The sequence below is a fragment of the Ovis canadensis genome, chromosome 3 (assembly GCF_042477335.2).
Source record: "Ovis canadensis isolate MfBH-ARS-UI-01 breed Bighorn chromosome 3, ARS-UI_OviCan_v2, whole genome shotgun sequence".
Classification (NCBI taxonomy): domain Eukaryota; kingdom Metazoa; phylum Chordata; class Mammalia; order Artiodactyla; family Bovidae; genus Ovis; species Ovis canadensis.
The window spans coordinates 178793557-178816216 of NC_091247.1; the positions used below are offsets into that span (position 1 = coordinate 178793557).

General features: G+C 44.6%; 1 protein-coding gene across 2 annotated transcripts in view; it reads right to left on the reverse strand.

Annotated features, from left to right (window-relative positions):
• NT5DC3 (5'-nucleotidase domain containing 3) overlaps nt 1-22660 on the reverse strand; it is a 66348-nt gene that overhangs the window by 21194 nt on the left and 22494 nt on the right. For both annotated transcript variants that reach the window (XR_011255285.1, XM_069581066.1), the window contains exons 2-9: nt 19212-19396; nt 12885-12959; nt 12344-12399; nt 6617-6707; nt 5528-5662; nt 3388-3448; nt 2546-2648; nt 2304-2405 (exon numbers count right to left, since the gene is read on the reverse strand). Coding sequence is in view for 1 of the 2 variants with exons in the window: in XM_069581066.1 (XP_069437167.1) it covers nt 2304-2405; nt 2546-2648; nt 3388-3448; nt 5528-5662; nt 6617-6707; nt 12344-12399; nt 12885-12959; nt 19212-19396 (808 nt within the window). In the remaining variant the exon portion in view is untranslated. The remainder of the gene's footprint in view (nt 1-2303; nt 2406-2545; nt 2649-3387; nt 3449-5527; nt 5663-6616; nt 6708-12343; nt 12400-12884; nt 12960-19211; nt 19397-22660) is intronic.

Below are 22660 nucleotides of genomic sequence, written 5' to 3' on the forward strand. Positions count from 1 at the left end.
TTATAGAAATACTACTTATTACATTCAGCTTTGCATTTAAAATGCAGCCAGTCTAGACACAAGACACATCAGAGAATCGAGCATATTTTTTTATGATGGAAAATAGGAAAAACAGAATAAAGGCCTCATTCCTCAACCTGGATGTGCTAGTCCAAAAAAACACAAGCTTTATTTGTTCTTTTTCTTTATTTAGGTAACACTTATTTGAACGGCTTTTCTGGTGAGAAAAATACAAACTCACTGCAAAAAACATCTGGAAAATGTAGACAAATACAATAAAGAAAAAGAAAATCATCCATAATTCCAGTACCCAGGTAGAAACACATGAGTTCAGTCCATATCTTTTGGTCTTTATGTATCTGTTCTCTTTCTCTTTTTTATGAATATAAAATGAGGATCATTTCTGGATACTGCTATGTATCTTCTCTTCTCCAAGGCTGTGAGCAATTTCCCATGTGATTCATACATCATTTTTTACAGTCAGGAGATATGTTCACTGCCTTTAAAAAAAAAACTTCTTTTTTAATGACTGCATAATATCTTCTCATACAGATGTTCCTTAACCTTCATCATTATAAATAACAGAAGGATGAATACAGGTAGAGGATTTTTAATCCAGACATCTAGAGTGAGAGCGAGTGAGCTGTGCTGGGTGCCTCCAGGGAAATCTAATAATCTAGACACCATCCTGCCACTGTGCAAAAACATAACACAGGAGGGAGGTCCATGGGGAAAGGGGAGATGAGGTCCTTCCCCTGACCACCTCCCTGAGATCCAAAAAGAAAAGGCCAGAGAGCATTTCATCAGTGACCAAGCAGCCAGTCAGTGATTACAGCTACAGGCACATCTACATCTAACTCTAAAACCTACAGATTGAACATTCTCTTAAATTCTCAGTCTCTGCACATTGTTCCTGGTTTTGCCTTTTCTTCCAGGAGCCACTGTGACATTCAGGAAACTAGAATTTAGCATCACAAGAGGAGTTTAATCCACTCAGCGCTGACTACAGGACACCGAATTATCAAGCTTTAAATCACCTAGCATAGGAACTTCCCTGGCAGTCCAGTGGTTGAGATTTTTGCCTTCCGGTGAAGAGGGTAGAGGTTTGAGCCCTGCTCAGGAAACTAAGTTCCCACATGCCTTGCAGCCAAAAACCAAAACATAAAACAGAAGCAATATTGTAACAAATTCAAAAAAGATCTTCAAAATGGTCCACATCAAAAAGATCTTGACAATAGGAAAAAAAAAAAAAAAAGACACACCCCATCATGGATACAGTCTTATTGTTCAAAAATAAGTCGCCTAGCAGAGCAGGGAAGACTGCATGGATACCTATTGCAGGACAGAGAAATGTAGGTAAAAATGTTTCAAGTGTAGGCCATTACTACACAGATTCGAATCATTCTTATAATCCCAGTGCAGTAACTCTCAATGCCATAGACATTTGGAGACAATGACTTCCCAGGTGGCTCAGATGGTGAAGAATCTGCCTGCAATGTGGGAGACCTATGTTTGTTTCTGACTTGGAAGATCCCTAGGTGAAGGGGATGGCTACCCACTGCAGTATTCTTGCCTGGAAAACTCCATGGACAGAGGATCGTGGCAGACTGGCCTACAGTCCATGGGTCACAAAGAGTTGGACATGACTGAGCGACTAATACCCTCCCGGTGAACAGGTCAGTCCTGGATGTTAAAGAGACATTGTAAGACACTTGACCCTACCCTCACCCCACCCGCCGCTAAATGCTAAGAGCACAACCCAAACTCCCATGCCTCTATTTCCCAAAGCGACCATGGCAGAAAGTCTTTATCTAAGTCTGGGTAGAGATTTACTCCATCTGATGCAAAACCTGTGTTGCAGAGAAGTTTTGCAAAATCTAGGGACACTTGGTGCACCATTTAGAGTTCTGTTTAAGAGCTACTCGCCAGGTGGTTTGCTGTTGCTATTTTGTTACACTTCACAATGCATCCACATAGAGAGATCTAATTTACTACGTGATGTTAAGTTTAGATTTTAACTGCTGTCGATCATTTTCTTAAAGACTGACTCATAGGACTGATTAGCCTGAGTTAAATCGAGAACTGCTTCAATAATAAGCTATCTGCTGTGTACATACTCATCCTACCTTTTTCCCAATTACTTGTTAGAAGGTTTGTTAAGTATCAAAAGCTGTAATGTCAGATGCTTGTGATTTTCCAATTGTATTTCACCAAGACACATTATCACAATATCACCAAGATACAGTTCAGTATTCAGAGCATCAGATGAATCAAATTTGGTCTCTAAAAAGACAGACACCTACCGCCGCTTATCATTAAAGAAGTTGGGCTTCTCAGCCTGAACGATGACCACATCAAACAGGTCCCTCCAGTCTTTTCCAACAATATACCTCATCCCTTTGTCCCTAGAACAACACGGCAGCCAGGTTAGCCTAACATTAAAGGGATTAACTATTGCAATTTTTTTTATTTCAAATTTTCAACTATTTAAATACACAGAATATCAGAAGTGAGCCCGAAACTAGGCAGGAAACAAAGAACTTACACAAAGCTACTGGGGCTGTTGGTGATAAGAAACATCTTCTTGCCGTGATCAGCCAGCTTGGCCAGCACCGCACGGGTCTGCTCAGCATAGCAGATGTACTTCTCTAAAGAGCAAGAGGAAAAAGCACACAGGGTTTCAGGGTGAAGTCAGCCAATCTGCAAGCACTTCCTAAGGGGGGCAGATGGATCCAGCACTGTCTGGGGCCTTCAAGAAGCCTGGGTCAAGTCGGTGTACTGGTGCCCAGTGAATCAGTAACCAAGACCTTGCCTCTTCGGTCTCAGTGGGAAAAACTTCAGTGGCTGTGGCTGCCAACTCCTCTACCTGAGTCAGGATTATATCAACCACTGAGACAAAGGGGAGGGAGACATGTGAGGTGCAAGGAGGCAAGGTCCCTGCACTGCACTCAGAAGAGGTACTGTGGGGCTCCCTGGTGGTCCAGTGGTTAGGAATCTGCCAGCCAACACAGGGGACATAGGTTCGATCCCTGGTCTGGGAGCTAAAATCCCCCATGCCACAGAGCAACTCAGCCCATGTGCCACAATTACTGAGCCTGCGCTCTAGAGCCCGTGAGCCACACTGAATCTTGTGTGCTTTACAGCTCTTGCTCCATAATGAGAAGACACTGCAATGAGAAGCCGTTGAACCCCAACTAGGGTAGCCTCCACTCGCCACAACTAGAGAAAGACTGAACACAGTAATGAAGACCCAGCATAGCCAAAAAAAATTTTTTTTTTTTAAAGAAGAGGTATAGACCCTGCTCAGCACCTGGAGTGATAGTAAAATGCCTACATAATTATACAGCAAAAGGAAATGCTGATCTTCACATAACATCTGGTACATACCAATATCTGCTTCAATTGCTCTGTACATGATTCCTTTGGTGTGCACGTCCCGAATTGAATCCTGTCAAAAGATAGGTTTTTAATCAGTCTGAGTATAACTGAGATAGTCTGAGTGAGAGGACAAGCGAAAGGTCATTAGGATAATGTCTGTCTGCAGAGTGTGGCAACCAAGGCACTAAATGAAATCTAAATTCTGGTCCATTTATCATGGGCAGGAAGAAACTTAAGTTTCCATGGTGATAGCAGCAGGTTCCAGTGCAATTTTCGAAAGAGTCACTTGGAGGAGGCAATTTGTGTGAACAATTCTGAATGAAGTCCCACAGGACAAACAGTCATTTATATGCTGTATGAAGACCAGGTAATTTCAGGTCACCCCGACAAAGGGAAGGACTGCTGCTTTCATCTTTGCACCCTTCTCTGGACCCCAACAACAGATTCTATGACCTAAAAAAAGAGGCAGAGACCAACAGCATAAGATCCTCCTCTCTTCAGTGCTACCAAAAGGCAAGGAACTGTCAAGGAGCTCAGAACGCAGGCAGAGCTTTGATCCAGCAGGCAGACACAAGGAAGAGCCTGGCAGAGTGGCAGCCTGATGCCTGGCAGGTGTCAAAGCACAGCCCTGCTCTTAGCGGGGCTCTGAGCCGATCTACTACATAGATGGGCATTCCCGGAAGCACACTGAAACTTTCCGGAGCCGGTAATGAGGACTGGGCTGCAGGAAAAGCTGGGTCATAAGAAATCCCATGGAGACAGGAGCCTGGCGGGCTACAATTCACGGGGTTGCAAAAGAGTCAGACATGACTTAGCGACTAAACAAGGACCACAAAACCTTAGAAAACTGATAGGTGCTTACTGTCAGGAACAAGCACCTCCTGATTGTAAACTCAACCTCAATTACCTTCTGGCAGAGGCCTGTTTCAACTGCACATCGGCAGAAAGCAGTGGTTAAGAGCACGCCGAAGTGCAGCTTCCTGGCCTGAAATCCAGGCTCTGCTACTTACTAACTGGATATCCTTGGGCGACTTACTCAGCCTCTCTGTGCCTCAATCTTTCTATCTGTAAAATGAAGGCGATGATACCTCATGGCATTCTTGCAAGGATTTGATTAATTAATAGGCATATAGCATTCAGAAAAATAGTGCCCAGAACACAGTAACCTCTACACGTGTGTACTCATGCACATGCAGTGGTAGTTCACGCTTCATAGTAAAAACTGAACTTTGCAGTAAACAGCTTTCCTCATGAATGCTAAGGGTTGCATAGCTCCAGTAATTCTTAAAGATCCTTAAAGATGAAGCATCTGTGTGAGCCAAAACAGAGGATGGAAACTAAATATTTAAATTTAGTTAAAACAATACCAAACTGATATTGAGAAACTGTAATTCACCCTGTATTTTCTAAAACCCATGATTTGAGGCAGTCAATATTTAAATCTAGTCATGAACACATAATAAAAACATTGTAGTATGTATATACAGATCTTTTAAAACTCTGCATGCTCAGTCACTCAGTTACGTCCGACCCTTTGGGACCCCATGGACTGTAGCCCGCCAGGCGCCTCTGTCCATGGCATTTTCCAGGCAAGAATACCAGAGCAGGTTGCCATTTCCTTCTCCACTGGATTGTCCTGACCCAGGAATTGAACCCTCGAATCTTGAGCCTCCTGTGTGGGCAGGTGGATTTTTTATCACTCCACCACCTGGGAAGCCCCTTTTAAAATGATATTTAAATTATATATATAAAGATGCTTAGAAACGTGCATTAAAAATATATATTAAATAAGCAATATATAAACATTTTTAAATACTGAAAAAAGCTCAGACAGCTTAAAGAATGCATCTATAAACACACATAAATGTGAACATAAAATACATAAATACAAGATTATTTAAATGATGTGGGTATGTATATGCACACAGAAATCTAGGTAACAAGTACCCTCTTCTTTTAACAAACAATTTGACTCATTTCCAATTCCCCTAACCCCTTTCTTAGGATTTCCAAGGTTAAACGGCAAATAAAAGAGATTCAAGACAAAGGACGACCTCAAACACCCAGCCAACAATGGAAGCCAGAAATTCTATTCCTTCTGAGGCACTGGAAGAGGTGCAGCATGGTGACCCCCCCATGTCTACACAACCTTGACATCTTTGTACAGGTGCACAGGTTCATAGTCGATGTTGTTCTTCAGAAAGTACTCATTCACACAGGACAGCAGGGTCATCTCAGGCAGGGAGAAGATGTCCATGAATTGCTTCATGGTGTTTCCGGAACTCTGCAGACAGGGAGGGAGGCTTTAGCAAGGCAGCCAACACCACAGCAGACTTTACATCAACCTGGGGGATCATGGTCATCAACATCTGGCTCCCTCCCCATAAGGAAAGAAAAATTCTAAAAATAAGTTCACCCTGTTTTTGTCCTTCATGGCAGAGCTGATGTCTCACTCTAAGTGCAAATGGGCTTTCCAAGGAAATGCCCTGACTTCCCCTCAAAAGTCTAGCCAGCCTTCCCTTTCTGTTCTCCTTCGGGTTCCATCCAATTTTCAGCTCACACTCTTTCATCATACACAGAGGAAAGGCAGTAAATTGATTTTTGCCCACGTGAATGACACAAAAAGCCTCTAACTCTCCTGAATTTGAGCACCACCACTCCCACCCCCTCAAAAGCCCACATGGGAGCTTGGGAAAGAGCCTTTCCCTGAACACTTGTGATTTATAAAACTAAGTTTACCAGGTGACTAGGCATCTTCCTTGCATTTTGGTAACACAAAGAGACTGCATCTAACATGACAAGAAGTAAAAACTCTAAGGGCAAAGAAGACCACAAAAGTTAGAAAGGCAGAGGTCTCCCTTAGGCACAGAGCAGTGTGCTGCCCTGCTCTTAATCTCAGCGGAGGCAACAGCTGCTACAGTGACGAACTCAGCGACTCCTCCAGAGAGTGGGGACACGCCTAGGGAGGTGGTGGCAAATGGGAGAGGGCTACAAGGAAGCTGCAAAGAGCCTTCAGCAGGTAGGGAGGAAGGGCCGAGAAAGAAGAACCATGAAAGATCCCAGGAGCGACTCGAACATACTCACCTCTCTCAAATCGAGGGTCTCTCAAAACGCAACCTCAATTGCCTTCTTGAGTCCTTGCGAGCAAAGAGTTTAGTAGTTTAAGATCCTAAAGCTACCAGGCCACATTTCGTAAAGGAAAAAGATAGGTTACTTTAAATAAATAATTTCTCATTACCTTCCCATAAAAGTCGCTCATCTGTTCCAAAGGCACGTGGGAACCTTCGTACATTTCAATGACCTCCTCATCAGGGACCACACTGAGGCCTCTGGGAAAATCACAGGCAAAGCAGTTAGCATCAATTAGAGACAGACAGCAGTGATATTCAGACCTCCAGTGACTGCTGAAATTTTTCAACTGAGGTGCAAGACGCTGCTGTCACAAGGAAGCAGGAGGTGGTGCCACTGGTAACTGCTACAAATAACAAGCATGATGCCGCTACTACTACTACTACTATCATCCTACTGGTAATGAGAGCAGGAAAGACAGCAGCCGACACCACACGGTCCTACTGAATGCCAGAAGTGAACTGCACACAGTCATTCACTTCATTCTCAGCAGTCTTAGGAGTGAGGCACTATTATTCTTCCCAATTTCCAGCAGAAGCCACCAAAGCACAGAAAGGTCACAGATCCTGCTCAAGGTCACCAAAGTAGAAAGTGGGGGGTCAGGACTGGCTCCTGGGCTCTGCAACCACCACATCACACTGCCTCCTTTAACGAGGCACACGGTCTCCTAATGACTTGCTTTGGGTGGGTGTGTTTTGTTTTGTGTTTTTTTTAATGTTTTTACTACATTAGGGAGAGAGGCTGGTCTGTCCTCATCACTCCCCTGCCCTCCGACGCTCTACCCTAAGATCAGTGCTGACGCAGAAAGAGTCAGGACCAGGCTCAGGTGGACTAACCCCCACGTCAGGATGCTGGACACCACCTCTAGCAGGGAATGATCCCAAATGCTGTATCACAGTGAGGGCCAGGTTCCCCATCTGTAAAAAGCAGAGGTAACATGCACCACCAGCCTGCTTCTGGGGGCTGCACCAGAATCTATAAATGAATCCAGCTCGTCCAAACAGAGGGAACAAACACTATGGCGTGTGAGTGGCCCAGACTCTACCCCTGCCTCTGGCGCCTGTGCTGCGAGCAGGTGCTTCCCCCTGCAACTTAATGGTCTCAGACTTCCTCCCCTGGAATCGCCTCGAGAGCCCTGTGGAGGGAGATGTCTGTTCCCCGCCCCCTCTCTAGAGGAGAAGGCTCCTGAGAAGCAGACACCAGTGGTGAGGAAACCACAGAACGAGTGATGGCAATACCACGCTCTGCTACAGTGGCTGTAAAAATAACTCAGCTCGAATTTCAGTTGCTCATACCGCTTATCACACAAAATCACCTGGTCAATATTAAAGTACACATAAAACATAACTTATATTTGACCTGTAACTTTAATGAAAACATCATCTCAGCCTCTTTCCTCCATTCTCCGCTCTTATCTTACTTTTAAAAATATCCAAGGGGATTCACTGATGTTTTGCGTCCGATCTTGATTAACCTGAAACAACTACTGGCCTTTGAAAACAAAAAAGCACTGTGCTTCCCTCCCATCTTTGCTCCAGAAATCAGATAAGACACTGGGACTACACCAGCTTCTTCTAGACAGTGAGCCTGGAAAACCACTCTGGCTAAAGCAGCAGCAGTAAGCAGTACATACCTTGAAGGATCTAACACCTAGAAAGAAACTCAACACAGTGAAAAGGAACTCCACTGGGTGAATTACCTTTCTTTCCCCATACTAGGACCACACTTCCAGTCCTTCAGCAGCCACTGCCACCTCCAGGACACATTTCCAGGCATGTGGCCACACAAGCCACATCTTTAAGGTCCACATAACCAAGTATCAGCTCAAAAGATGCACTGAACTCGGTGGGCCACAGTCAGCTGAATTCTGCTGCAGGCAGTACCCACAACATACAGACCTGCTGGAGCCGGGCTCAGACGGCGGCCAACCACACCTGAATGTGGCCTAAACCAGAGCTGAAGCCACAATGAAAACTACTTTATACACCCTGTGTGTTTACGAGAAATAAAGGGTAGGAGCACAGATCCGAACGAGTCTGCCCTGGGTTCAAATCCCAGCTCCCTCAACTGCTGAGGGATTACCTGGACAAGGAACAAGTAATTTAACCTCTTCGGGTCTTAGTGTCATTTTTTAAATGAGCAGCAAAACCAGTCCCCACTTCCTGGTGCTGCTGAGAAGATTTAAATGGGTTGCTATAAAGAGAACGGCACCCATTGCTTTGGAAGCGCCATCTAAGTTCCGTGCTACGGCTACGGTGGGAACAACCCTAGCTTTTCACCAGATTCCTAAAGAGAACTTAAAATGTGGGTGCTAAGCAGGCCTGTGGTGGAAAGTCAGTCTCCCCCTCAGCCCAGCAGTGCTCACCTGCACAGCCCACATGCAACCTGAAAGCCACCCAATGGAGGGGGATGCAAGGGCATGGGGCTCAGAGGGGAGCAAGGCTGAGGTGTGAGCACTCTTCCCCTCATTTTGCTCACCCATTATCCCTTCAGAGGGGCGAGAGAAGGAAAGGGACATTTTCCCAGGTGCCACTAGTGGTAAAGAACTCGCCTGCCAATGCAGGAGCTGTAAGAGACACAGGCTCGATTCCTGGGTAGGGAAGACCCCCTGGAGGAGGAAATGGCAACCTACTCCAGTATCCTTGCCTGGAGAATCCCATGGACAGAGGAGTCTGGTAGGCTACAGTGCACAGGGTTGCAAAGGGTCAGACATCACTGAAGCAACTTAGCACACACGATGTTCCAAGCCTGCTCTAGTCCAAACAACCAGCCGCCCTGAGGTGGGTGTTGGAATCATGCCCATTTTAGAGAGCAATAAACCAAGGCTTTAAAACAGGTGGTCAAGAATGGGCTCGAGGTCACACACAGGTGAGCAGTGGGGCTAGGGTTCACACTCAGGAAGTCCGACTCCAGAGCCACACATGCAGCCCTGGTCCCTTGGCTGCCACACCCCTTCTCAGCACTGAGGCCCCAGCGATCTGCCCAGGACCTCAACCTGAGCACTCCTTCCCATTTAAATGCCTTCGTGGCTCCTCCTACCTAGTCCAATCCATACCGCTAACATAACAGACAATTTATCTGGAGAAGGAACAAGGTAATTAGGAGCCACAGGATGGTGTGGCCCAGAAGAGAGGAGAGAAAGACCATGTCAAGCTGAGAGGGTGAGGAGAGGCCTTGCCACCTGTCAGCCATGCAGAAGGGTGAGTGAGATTTCAAGAAGCAGAGAGGAAGGAAAACCTCATCCTGGAAGAATGCCAGCCTGCACAGATGCGGAGCAGTAAAAAAAAGAACTCAGAGGAAAGGTATTTATCTGCTATTTGCACAAATCTGGCATCCACTCCCTCTGAGACTGGCTGAAACTGTTAGAAAGAATAACTCCCTTTTTCTGCTTAACCTAGAGCTGAGGGTGGAAGCCTGGTACTGCCAGGGTTCACCACGCAGAAGGGCCTGCTGTGAGTAAACCCAGAAAGGAGGAGTGTCAAGAGACAGAAAGAGCACTGACAACAACCATTTGGGCCTCTGGAGCCAGCTACACCTGCAACCAGATCTGTCCCTGCACTACAACATTAGTGAGTCCAAACTGAGTTTTTGTTTAAGCCAGCTTGAGTTGTGTCTCAGTCACTTGAAACCAAGACTTTTAACCAATCAAGGAAGTGAAGGAGCTGTGTATGGAAGAGGAGAAAGCTAAGGGTTTAGAGAAGGTTGATGGAATATTTAAGAGACCTGGGCTCTATTTCTTAGACAATGGGGAGCCATCCAGGATTCAGAAGAGAGAAGGGGGTTGTTTAAGGCAATGCTTTAGGTAAATCAGTCTAGCAAAACGTCCAGTCTGTGGGCTGTGCTGCAAAAAACCACAGGAGCCCAGGAGAGAAGGGGTAAGTGTCTGAGTCCAAGGAAGGATGGCAGACAGATTCGAAAGATCTGCTGAAGACTGCCAGTTAACTCTCAGACATTCAGAAATGCTACACATGGGCCAAGAGCACAGTCAGGAGCCAGACTGTCTGGGTCTGAATTCTACTTCCATGTGGCCTTGGGCAAGTTACTAATGAACATCTTTGGGACCAATAGCAGCAGTACCTACCTTATAAGATTATTTTGAGGATCAAATGAGTTAACTCAAAACCCTTACAGCCGTATCTGTTGCACTGCAAAACTCAATATTGTTGAGTTGCTGTTTATTATTGCTACTACTATAATTATTCGCATTATCACCACCACCTCTTCTCCCTCTTGAAACACCATTAAAATGACAGTAAAAGAATAAACTGCTCAAAAGGTCAAAGGAAATGAGAGCAAAGACATCAGCACATAAGACATTTCAACATGTTTTGGGAAAACAGTTGGTGAAAGGAGGCCCCTGACTTAACATCATTGAGAACAGAGCCTGCAATGGGAGCCCAAAGAGAGGAACTGATGAACCATCACAGATCCCCAGAAAGACTCAGCCTTACGAGGCACCAGGAAGCTACTGCAGGATGTGCTCCAGCAAAACGAGGGAGTAAAGTTAGAAAGAGGAAGAGATGAGAGCCAGGAAAGAGAAAGTAGCAAATTGAAGTCCCTGGATGAGCAATCAGAGCAGATCAGAATAGGAGGCAGTAGTCAAAAAAAAAAAAATTAACTGAGAAATTATGTAAAACATTTGAGTTGTGGGGAAATAAATGCCTGCTTGATATCTGTGAAGGAACATTTAGGGAAAAAACTAGATAGCTACATAGGAAACTAAGCAAATAAAAACTGAAGTTATTAGTAAACCTAGGAAAACCAAATGCTGCCCAAGAAAGAAAACAACGCAGTACTTGCTTAAGAATGAACACGACCTGTGGAATCATAATGCAAACAAGACGGCGAAGCAAGCAGACAGGGATCTTAATGAGGCTAGGGAAAGGAGGCTGGAGATGCGCCTGCATGTGTGCGAGGGCCAAGTCCTCAGTCCTCACAGCAGGGACAACGTCCAGAGTTCATAATTAGGAAGCAGAAGTATGAGCACATCATTTCGGAACAGAAAGAAAATACCAAATATTTATACACATGGTAAAGAACCTGCCTTCAATGTGGGAATCCTGGCTTTGATCCCTGGGTTGGGACGATCCCCTGGAGAAGGGAAAGGCTACTCACTCCAGGATTCTTGCCTGGAGAATCCCATGGACAGAGAAGCCTGGTGGGCTACAGTCCATGGAGTCACAAACAGCCTGAGTGACACAAACGACTGAGTGACTAACACTTTCACTTTCACATACCTATCTGTACACACACACAAAAACCACAATCCTCAACAGCATCCCCAAATTTGAGAATTAGAAAAGGCAAAAGCCTTTATTTCAAAGTTACAAAGATCTCTCACTGAGCTCAGTACTTCTACTAATTCTAATAAACAAGAAGAAGAGACAATGTCCAAACTACTCAACTATCATGGTGGGAACAACCTGCCCCCACCATCCTTCCCCACCTCCTCTGCAGGACTCTCACTCAGGGGCCCACCATCACCTCTGGAGAGCTCGCCCTCCCCAGAGTCCTCCAAAGTGGCCCCTAACAGCCTGAGCACACAGCCATCATAGCCTGGGTCACTGTGGACTGCACTCACTGGTTTCCTTGTGTGGATTCCCACCTACACTCCAAGCACCTTGAGGACACCCTCACAAGCCAAACCATTAGCATCTAACATGGTAGTGGCCCGATCAATGTTCCTGAATGACGGATGGAGCGGGAAAATGAATGAATGCTTTACAGATACACACACTGCAGGCCCCCAACACTAAACAGTCAGGGAGTCTTGAAAGCCAAAGCACTTTGGTTACTTGTGGGGGAGGGGATTAAATTTCCCCCCTCTTACTCTTACCTGTAGACAGTTCCCAGCTGGATATAATGAAAAGCATCAATCTTCATCAAGACCGCCTTCAAAAACACAAGCACATGCACAGGTAAATTAACGCACCACAAATTGCATATTTAATGAAAGTTCCAGCTGTCATTGTGAATCCTATCAATGTTAAGTCGTCATACACAAAGAAACACACTGTATGTTTTTGAAAGGTTTGCTTGCTAAATAAAACACTGTGAAGCCCATTAAGGAAATGACCTGTCTGCAAAAAAATAAAAAAAAATAAAAATGACAACCAGCTCCTCCTCAAAACATTGAAATTGACATAAGTAGTATTTGGACATAAGTAGTATTGCCCAGTGGCTAAATGCATTCATTCTCTTCCAATATATAGTCTCCTGGAAAAGACTTCACCCAAAAGTGTTTTGGATAATTTAGTTCTGCAGCCCCAGAGAATATAATTTCAAATCTATTTATGCATGCAGCAAAGAAAAGCACCAAGAATACATTTTATTCCCAAACGTGCTAAACTGTAGAAAAACATGAGAATTATACCTACCCGCTGCACGTCATAATGCAGTCCACGAATTGCAAAGTTTGGGTCATATTCATACTTCCTGATTTCCACAGGATACTAAGAAGGAAGAGAGGAACTGGTTTTAGCTAACGATGTACTAAGGTCAAGGTCAAGATAGCATCCACACTTGGCCTTTGTTAGGAGGCTGAGGCACTGGTGCACCTGGGTAGGAAGCTGTGGTCAGAAGGGACAGACCGCAGCTTGTCTCCTACTTCAGGCCAAGCGCCTCCAGGCCACAGAGCACCCTCCTCTTTATCTGCCCACACACAGGGAAGGCCTCAGCCCCCCAACCTCCACAGCCTTACCTATTCTCACCTCAGCTACAGGAATCCCTTAGCCATCAGTACAGCCTTCCTCCCCCTGGGGCCAGAGACACTCTCTCTCAGCACATGGTAGCCTGTTATGGCTCCAATGCTGGTTTAGAACACGTGGCCTGGCTCCCCTGCTATTTCCTAGTCATAAACCAGTCCCTCCTACTACACAAAAATCCCAGCCCCTTCTTTATCCAGTACTTTCCTCTCTCCCCAGATCTCAGAAGTAGAATACCAGTGACCCCACTGGCAGCAGGCCCCACCATGCCCATTTGACAGAAGGGACCTCAGAGGCTTCGGATGAGACAACCTGGCCCAGGCCACACAGCAGGGATGTGCAGAGGCATGGGGGTCAGGGTCTCCCCACTGCCTCTGCGCTCACAGCATGGACCTACCAGCCAGAATATCCCCTCCTGAGTCCAGGGAGGCTGTGTCCCCACAATCTGCCAATCATGATGGAATCTGCTTACTTAAAGGCCTAGACAACCATCAACCAGCACGGCAGCCCCTCTGCGTGACTGCACTGCCATCTCCTCGTGCACAGCCAAGGTCACGCGTGTGCGAGAACACCTCCTGGAATCACCAGGCTGACCCACACGCAATGAGTAATTCCAGCCAAGCGGCATGAAGCGCTGAGTCAAATGTCACATTTGGGCTCATTTATCTAACACCCCTCATGTGTGCCAAGAAATCACTCAATGCTATTTCCACTCCTGGGCGTTTCCAAGAATCTGCACACAGTGTATGGTCCTTCATTTTTACTAATACACTTCACACACAGACACACATACATGGAAACTCTGGTTGGGAACACCGTTAACAGTCACATCTAGTCGAGGAAGTCAAAGATGCCCCCATCAGCCAGGAAGTGACATGTCTCTCCAATGACCTACGGCTAGATTGTCTGGACTCATATAGCCTAGAAAGTGCCCACCAGCCAGAAAAGCATAACTCACCCAATGTGTCATGAAAATGACTGGTGTCCCTGACAGCAGAAGAACTATAAACAATAAAAGACCTTTACTTGGGGTTTTATTAAGACTTCTGATTTGGGCTTTGTATGGGTTTCCTTCAGTTCCTAGATTTGTTCTTATCTGAGTCCAATCTGGACAGGCTAGTGTGTGCAGGCAAAGATCAAAGTTTCCCCTTAAAATGCTACAGAACTGATCTTTACAGCTTTAAGTAAAGTTAATACTAAAATGCTGCAGAGAAACCCAGGAATTCCCTGTGCATAATTTCTAAAATTCTGTAGCCTGTCCACATGGACCCCTTCCTGGATAATCAATCATGGAGCTCTGGACAGAGCTGCGAACCTCCACATTACAGCACTGCCTGTGAGCTCCTGAGGCCCCAGTGCCTATAAATATGATATATCTGCTTTTCAGAGGCCTCAGTTTGATGTTTAAAGTAACCTAAATTATGAGTCTAATTAGAGGAGAGCAAAAGCGTATAGAAACAAAGTTTTCCAAAATCCACACAGAACATGAAGCCGGGACAAAACTACCTGCATCATGATACTCTCTTAACAGGTGAAATTCAACGAGTATGTCAAGTGCTTACTCAGCACGTACTTTGTGCCAAGGCCTGGGAACGCAGTAGTGAACAAAACTGATACCATCAGGACTTCCCTTGCAGTCCAGTGGTTAAGACTCTGAACTTCTGCTGCAGGGGGCATGGGTTGGTCCCTGGTCAGGGAACTAAGATCCTGTATGCTGTGCAGCATGGCCAAAAAAATTAAAACAACAACATTAAAAAAAAAAAAAGAAAACTGACACCATCTCTGCCCCTAAGAAGTTTCCATCCTATGCTGGGCAGGCAAAGCAAATCAACACTTGTACAGTGCTTCATGGTGGTAAGTACTGCAGAAAAAATGCACTAAAAGGGTTTGGAAATCTGGGGGGAAAAAAAACTAAAGAGTGAGGCTTCAGATTACTGGGAGCCAGGCAGGACATTCCACCAGAGGAACTGGAAAGCGCAGAGGCCCAAAGGTAGGAGCATGTGTGGCGGTTCAAGGAGTAGCCAGGTGGCTGCTGTGGTTGGAGCGCAGCGAGGGCGGGTGGGAGGAGGCAAGGCGGGTGAGGAAGCCGGGGCTCCAGGAGCATTGGAGGCCTTCAGTGTCACTCCAAGCGTGATGCGAAGGCTCGGGGAGATTCTGAGTCCAAAAGTGAGATGCCTAGTGTTTAAAGGTTCACTCTTGCTGCCGAATGGAGAACAGACTACGGGGCATGAATGGAAGCAAGGAGCCTAGTCTAAGGCTACTGCACCATCGGGTGGGAGGTGATGGTGGCATGCACCAGGGTGGAGGCAGCGCAGGAGGTGAGAAGTGGATGGAGGCAGGACACATTTCCATTGAATATCTTCTGAATGAGTGAAAAGAGAGCTCACAGCTGCAGAGACTGACTTCCTCTCATACAGTGCAGCACCCCGAAGGGAGACTGAGAGTCATCCCTGGTTCGGGAAGATCCCATGTGCCCTGGAGCCACTAGACCTGGGAGCCACAATTACTGAAGCCTGCACCCTAGAGTCTGTGCTCCACAAGAGAAGTCACTGCAATGGGAAGCCTGCGTCACAACAAAGAGTAGCCCTCCCCAACCCCCCCCCCTCACTGCAGGGAGAGAGAGCCTGAATGCAGCAATGAAGACCCACCACAGCCGAAAAAATAAGTCAATCTTTAAAAAAAATAATAACTCCCACTCTCTTTTAACAAAAGAGGAGAGAATGGATAATTACGGAGAGGCTGGAACATTTACATCTGCTTTTAGGGAAGATGCTAAATTGCAAACTTGCTGCTCTATTACTGTGCATCTCAAAAGCAGATGTCTCTCATCTTCTCAAGTACTTTTAGTCTTTGGCAGAAAAAAAAAAAATGGAACCAAATTCAGTGCTTCCAACAGCATCGTGGAAGAATCATTTTCAGATCCAGAGAAAAATTTGCATAAGCATAATTGCCTCTATTAATATGTCTGATATAATTAGTGTTAGGACATACTTCTTTTATTAAAGCAAGAGACATAATGGGAATGAAATTTCAATTATCTTAAATCAAGAAGCTTTTCGAATCAGAATGAGTATACCTTTCTTTCCCTTATTTCATCTCTCTTTGTCCTCAAATTTCATAAATTTTTAATCTTCATGAATATTTTATTTTCATCTGAACAATAAACCCATAGGATAGAAAGAAAAGGTGTTACTAATCCCACAAGGGCCAATGTGAACAGAAGACAGCACCTGTGCCTTGCAAATAAATTGAAGTTCAAATTCGAGGACTTCCCTGGTGGCCTAGTGGTTAAGACTCCGCCCTTCCAATTCAGGGGGCACAGATTTGATCCCCAGTTAGGGCACTAAGATTCTACAGGCCATGTGGTTTGGCCAAGAAATAAAAAATAAATAAATAAATGAATTTTTTTGTAAGTTCAAATTCTGGGTCTGCCTTCTTTCTTGTCTTGTGGCTTTGAACTACTAGCTGAACTCTGTAAGTCTCAGTTTGCTCAACTGTAAAACAGAGACACTATCTGCAGGGCTGTCATGCAGATTAGCAATAATAGTAGTAACAGCTAATAACAGTAGTAATAGCTACTTTAATGAGTGTTTTCTATGTGCCAGGCACTTCACATAAATCAACTCCTTTAATTATGATAATAACATTGTGAGGAAAGTACTACTGCTGTGCCCATTTCACAGAGGACAATACTGAGGTCCAGAAGCATTAAGTTACTCAAGATTACATAAAGGATAGGTAGTAAAAGCCAGGATTAAAAATCCAGAAGTCAGGCTCCAGAGCCTGTGCTTTTGGCACCAAGCAGACAATGAACAGACGGGGTGCTATTAGCATAATGACTTTCGTTTTATAAGTAATATCACAGCAATGATATTTTATTTAATATGTTTTATAAGTAATGTCACAGCAAACACTGCAGACGACCTAGAATTCAAACACCAGCTGCAGTGCAAGACCCCTTCAGCTCACTTTCCAGCAGGGTGGCGGGGAGATGGTGGGGCAGGCTGGCAGACAGGACAGCAAGGGCGGGACCACCTCACTCTTGCTCTGCTGCCATCCTCAAAGTCAGGGAAAGGTCCGCAGGTTAGACCGAAGAGAAGGGAGTCGCTTGAACAAACGGAGACATGCAGCTGGGTGGAGAATAGCTAGATGAGTTTACCTCTGATCAAGTGGCCATAACAAAAGAGAGCCTGGTGGCTGAGGGAATGTTACTTTGGGCAAGCACCATTTCTGCATTGTGAATAAGGACAGATGACAGACAAAAGCTGAGGGGAATCAGGAAATACACTGCATCAAATGGCAAGGACCTGCTATCCAGAACCAGGAAGCCGATGGTCACCCCCTGTTCCACACTAGTCAAACCCCACCTGCAGGAACAGCTTCAGTTCGGAGCCTCATACTTGAGGGGGATAAACCAGAGCACACACAAAACGATGAAAAAGAAAAGAGGCCAAAGGGGGAATGGCTGGGAAAACCAGGAATAATCCAACTGGGAAAAGAGAAGACCTGGAGGGCATAACAGCCCATTATAACACCCAGCCCGTGACTCAAATAGCCAAGTAGAAAACATCCATGTTCACGATTTAGGTTTCTAGGCTACTTATGTCCACCCTTGCTCACCTCCAGCCCACCTCTGTGGATAAACTCCTTCCAGACTCCACTGAAATATCACCTTCTCGGCTGTTTCCTCAGGCGGGAGGAATTCCTGCAGAGAAATTCCCTTGGGCAGAGAAAACTGCTCAAACCATCCTCCACACAGGTCTAGCTCTCTGTTCAGATGTCTGTAGGGCTCCACCAGGTGGAGACTTCGTAATTTACCTGCCCACAGGACAGACACCTCCACTAGACTGCTGGTTCTCCAAGGGCAGCACCTGTGTCCTACTCACCTTCACCCTGCCTGCTTCATGACAGCTCAGCACAGAAGAGTCACTGAGTAAAGGATGAAGGAATGAGTGAAGGGATAAATGAAGGAAAAAGAACGTATCAGTGGAAGACTCTCCCCATGTTCAGAACACCTCTGGGAGTGATGCCCTCCAGTCACCTCTCTTGGAATGCTGTGGGGGGTTTTCAAAGGGCCCTGGTCCAGACGACCTCTGAAGATGCTTCTCATCCTGCTTCCTGAAATGTACTCCAACTAGACTGGAGAAAACCACGTTCAGTTTAGAGTGTTTCTTTCTTCCTTCTTTTTTATAAGCTCTCAGCAATACTAAGCATCAGAAGATATTAACATATTCCTTATCTAAGAATGCAATTCAGTTCAGTGATGAGGGAAACACACTGCCCACGGTTTGAAGGATTCCTTCTAACCAGAAGTCAACAGGCTGCCCCTTCATCAGACTTTGGGAGGACCTGTGTCACTTGCTCCGTGAGAGAGCAGAGTGCAAATGACCACAGCAGAATCTCCACTAATGAGTAACCTGGCACAGTCTTCTATCAGAGACATCTAAAGATCTTTTTAAACATACAACTACCTTCCAGGTACAAAGTTTCAGTTAGGCAAGATAAATAAGTTCTGGAGATCTGTTATACAGCATAGTACCTATAGCTAACAATATTGTATTCTGTACTTGAAATCTGCTAAATGCGTGGATCTTAGCTAAGCATTGCACCACACACACATGCGTACACCCAATAACAATAAAGGGAGCAGGAGGAAACTTAGGTAAGTGACGGACAGTTATGACCTTGATGGTGGTTTATACACTTATCCCAAAACTCAATGAGCTTTATATATGTGTGTGTGTATACACATATGTATATGCATATATATGTAAATATATATAGCTTTTTACATGTCAATCATAACTCAAAAAAGCATTTTTTTAAAAAAAACTATTTTCCAGTCATTTGGAATAGAACCACATCTACTCATACATTCAACAACAATTTACTAAGTGACATCTACTGTGCCAGGTCTGAGATCAGGTCAAGCTCAAATCCCCATGGTGGCAGGGAGGGGGGCGCGGGGTTGGGGGAGACTGGAAGTCCCTGTGCTCTTACCCGGTGCTCGTTGATGAGGAGGTCCCGAGCAGCATTAAATATCAGTGTGTGAAGGTGTTTTGAATAAAACACCAAGGTGTAGTCATAGTCAAAGCCATAGATTTCAATGTCTGACAGGCTCATCTCATTGTTTGAGAAGATGGCATCTGGATTTAACAAGTTGTTCATAATTGAAGGAACCAGTTCTAGAAGTAAAGGGGGGAAAAAGACGTTACACCCTATGGTAAACAAAGGTTAGCAATACGTAAACAAAAGGAGTAAATTAAAGCACAAGAGTAATTAGCCTTACCTTGAAAACATGATGCTAAGTGAAAGAAGCCAGTCACAAAGAGTTGCCTATTGTCGGATTCGATTTAAATGAAATGTCTAGAATAGGCAAACCCCTTGAGACAGAAACTAGATTAAGTGGTTGCCTAGAACCGGCAGGATGGAGAGAAACAGAGCGAATGCTAATGGGCATAGAATTTCTTTGGGGGGTGATGAAAATGTTTTAAAGTTCATTGTGGTGATGGCTGAGCAGTGGTTTTGGTGATACTAAAACCCACTGAAAGGGAAACTAAGTGAGTGAATTGTATGGTAGGCACATAACATCCCAATAAGACTGTTATAAAAAATAATTTGCTTCAACATCACAAAAAGATTTGTTTTTGTTTATAAAAGAATATATGCCAGTTACAGATTTTAGAAGATAGAGAACCGTGTAGATAATTACCCATCATGCATCATCCAGAAAAAAATATTGTATGTATTTGCTACCGATATTGTTCTATGCATATAGTGTACGTAGTTGACCTCACATTGTACACACATCTTTGTATTCCACTCTAATATTCTATCATAATGTATTCTATCATTACAGAGTTTCTGAGAATAAAACTTTAAATCATCATATACGATTGATACATTGCTCCAAATCAGCCTTTTACTCATACATATTTATGACTTTTCCTATTTAAGAAATAAAACAAAAGCAAAAAAAAAAAAAACCCACAGTAATAAGTACCTTCAGAGGTTCACCTTTGCTTTCTGGTGATTTCCTCCAGATAAGATTATCAGAAATGTAATTAACCCCGGGATACCATCAGAGTTCCCTGGAGTCAATGTTAGTCTCAGGTTCCTGTTGTAAGCAGTTCTGTTTGTAAGGATTGTTATTTCATGACTTGTATTCTTTCTTGGAGATTTTTCAAAAACTCATCTTACTATACAACTTTCATGAGTTCACCACACCCTTTAAAAAATCTAAGATGCAATATGGGAGGTCAGTGATTTTATTTTCCAACATCTTGAAACATTTTGCCACTTTACCATTGCAGGAATCATTCCACCACTGTGAGTAAGGGGTGGGAAGTGTGGCTGGGTGTGTACTCAGTCGCTTAGTCATGTCGGACTCTTTGCAACCTCCTGGACTATATGGCAGGCTTCTTTGTCCACGGGATTTTCCAGGCAAGAATACTGGAGTGGGTTGCCATTTCCTTCTCTAGGGGATCTTCCCAACCCAGAGATCGAACTTGTGTCTCCTGCATTGACAGGAGGATTCCTTACAAGTGAGCCACCTGGAAAGCCTATTTCATCATTCAGTTCAGTTCAGTCGCTCAGTCGTGTTCGATTCTTTGCGACAGAATGAATCACAGCATACCAGGCCTCCCTGTCCATCTCCAACTCCCGGAGTTCTCTCAGACTCACGTCCATTGAGTCAGTGATGCCATCCAGCCATCTCATCCTCTGTCATCCCCTTCTCCTCCTGCCCCTAATCCCTCCCAGCATCAGAGTCTTTTCCAATGAGTCAACACTTTGCATGAGGTGGCCAAAGTACTGGAGTTTCAGCTTCAGCATCATTCCTTCCAAAGAAATCCCAGGGCTGATCTCCTTCAGAATGGACTGGTTGGATTTCCTTGCAGTCCAAGGGACTCTCAAGAGTCTTCTCCAACACCACAGTTCAAAAGCATCAATTCTTCAGCACTCAGCTTTCTTCACAGTCCAACTCTCACATCCATACATGACCACAGGAAAAACCATAGCCTTGACTAGATGGACCTTTGTTGGCAAAGTAATGTCTCTGCTTTTCAATATGCTATCTAGGCTGGTCATAACTTTTCTTCCAAGGAGTAAGCATCTTTTAATTTCATGGCTGCAATCACCATCTGCCGTGATTTTGGAACCCAAAAAAATAAAGTCTGACACTGTTTCCACTGTTTCTCCATCTATTTCCCGTGAAATGATGGGACCAGATGCTTTGATCTTCGTTTTCTGAATGTTGAGCTATAAGCCAGCTTTTTCACTCTCCTCTTTCACTTTCATCAAGAGGCTCTTTAGTTCTTCTTCACTTTCTGCCATAAGGGTGGTGTCATCTGCATATCTGAGATTATTGATATTTCTCCCAGCAATCTTGATTCCAGCTTGTGCTTCTTCCAGCCCAGCGTTTCTCATGATGTACTCTGCATAGAAGTTAAATAAGCAGAGTGACAATATACAGCCTTGACGTACTCCTTTTTCTATTTGGAACCAGTCTGTTGTTCCATGTCCAGATGTAACTGTTGCTTCCTGACCTGCATACAGGTTTCTCAAGAGGCAGGTCAGGTGGTCTGGTATTCCCATCTCTTTCAGAATTTTCCACGGTTTACTGTGATCCACACAGTCATTATCTCTCAATTATTCCCAATCATGATTTTTAATCTGCCTGCCAATGCAGAAGACATGCATTCGATCCCTGGGTTGGGAAGATCCCCTGGAGAAAGAAATGGCAACCCACCCCAGTATTCTAGACTGGAAAATTCCATGGACAGAGGAGCCTGAGGGCCCGTCCATGGGGTCGCAGTGTCAGACACAACTGAGCAACTGAGCATGCACATACACAAGAAAGCAAGAGAATGACAGGAACTTGGCCAAGATATTGCAAAAGTAAAAGAAATTATCACTACAACATCACCCTTCAGTTTCCTCATCGCCCTGCCTGAAGTATCGCATCATTTTCAGGAAAGTATATCAAAGAAGTCTGAAGATAACATCTTTGCAGTCATTTCCTTAGCTTTCATGAAACATAGTTGAGAATTCACTGTATGGGATTCTATTTTCCACCCAGAGTGGCAAAAAGCATAAACCTGTCAGAAGAAGGCATTTCACAATTATCAGATGAGTCAAAAGATGAACACAAAGATATAAAAAGCAACTCTCTAGAGTCTAGTAATGATGGAGAAATTAATCACATAAGTGAAACAGACTATGAGTTTTCAATAACCACGTCCCAGATGAAATTTAGGATCAGGGGCTGCATACTATATTTTTAAAGACAGGGAAATATGATATTGTCATCCTGTCATTTCACAAGTAGTCATTTAACACAAAGAACCTCCTCATGCAACATTCTGTGACAAGAACACAGACCATCCCATTTTGCTAAAAGGATATGGGACAGCATTCTCTCACTTTTTACAATGCTTATGCACCAAAAA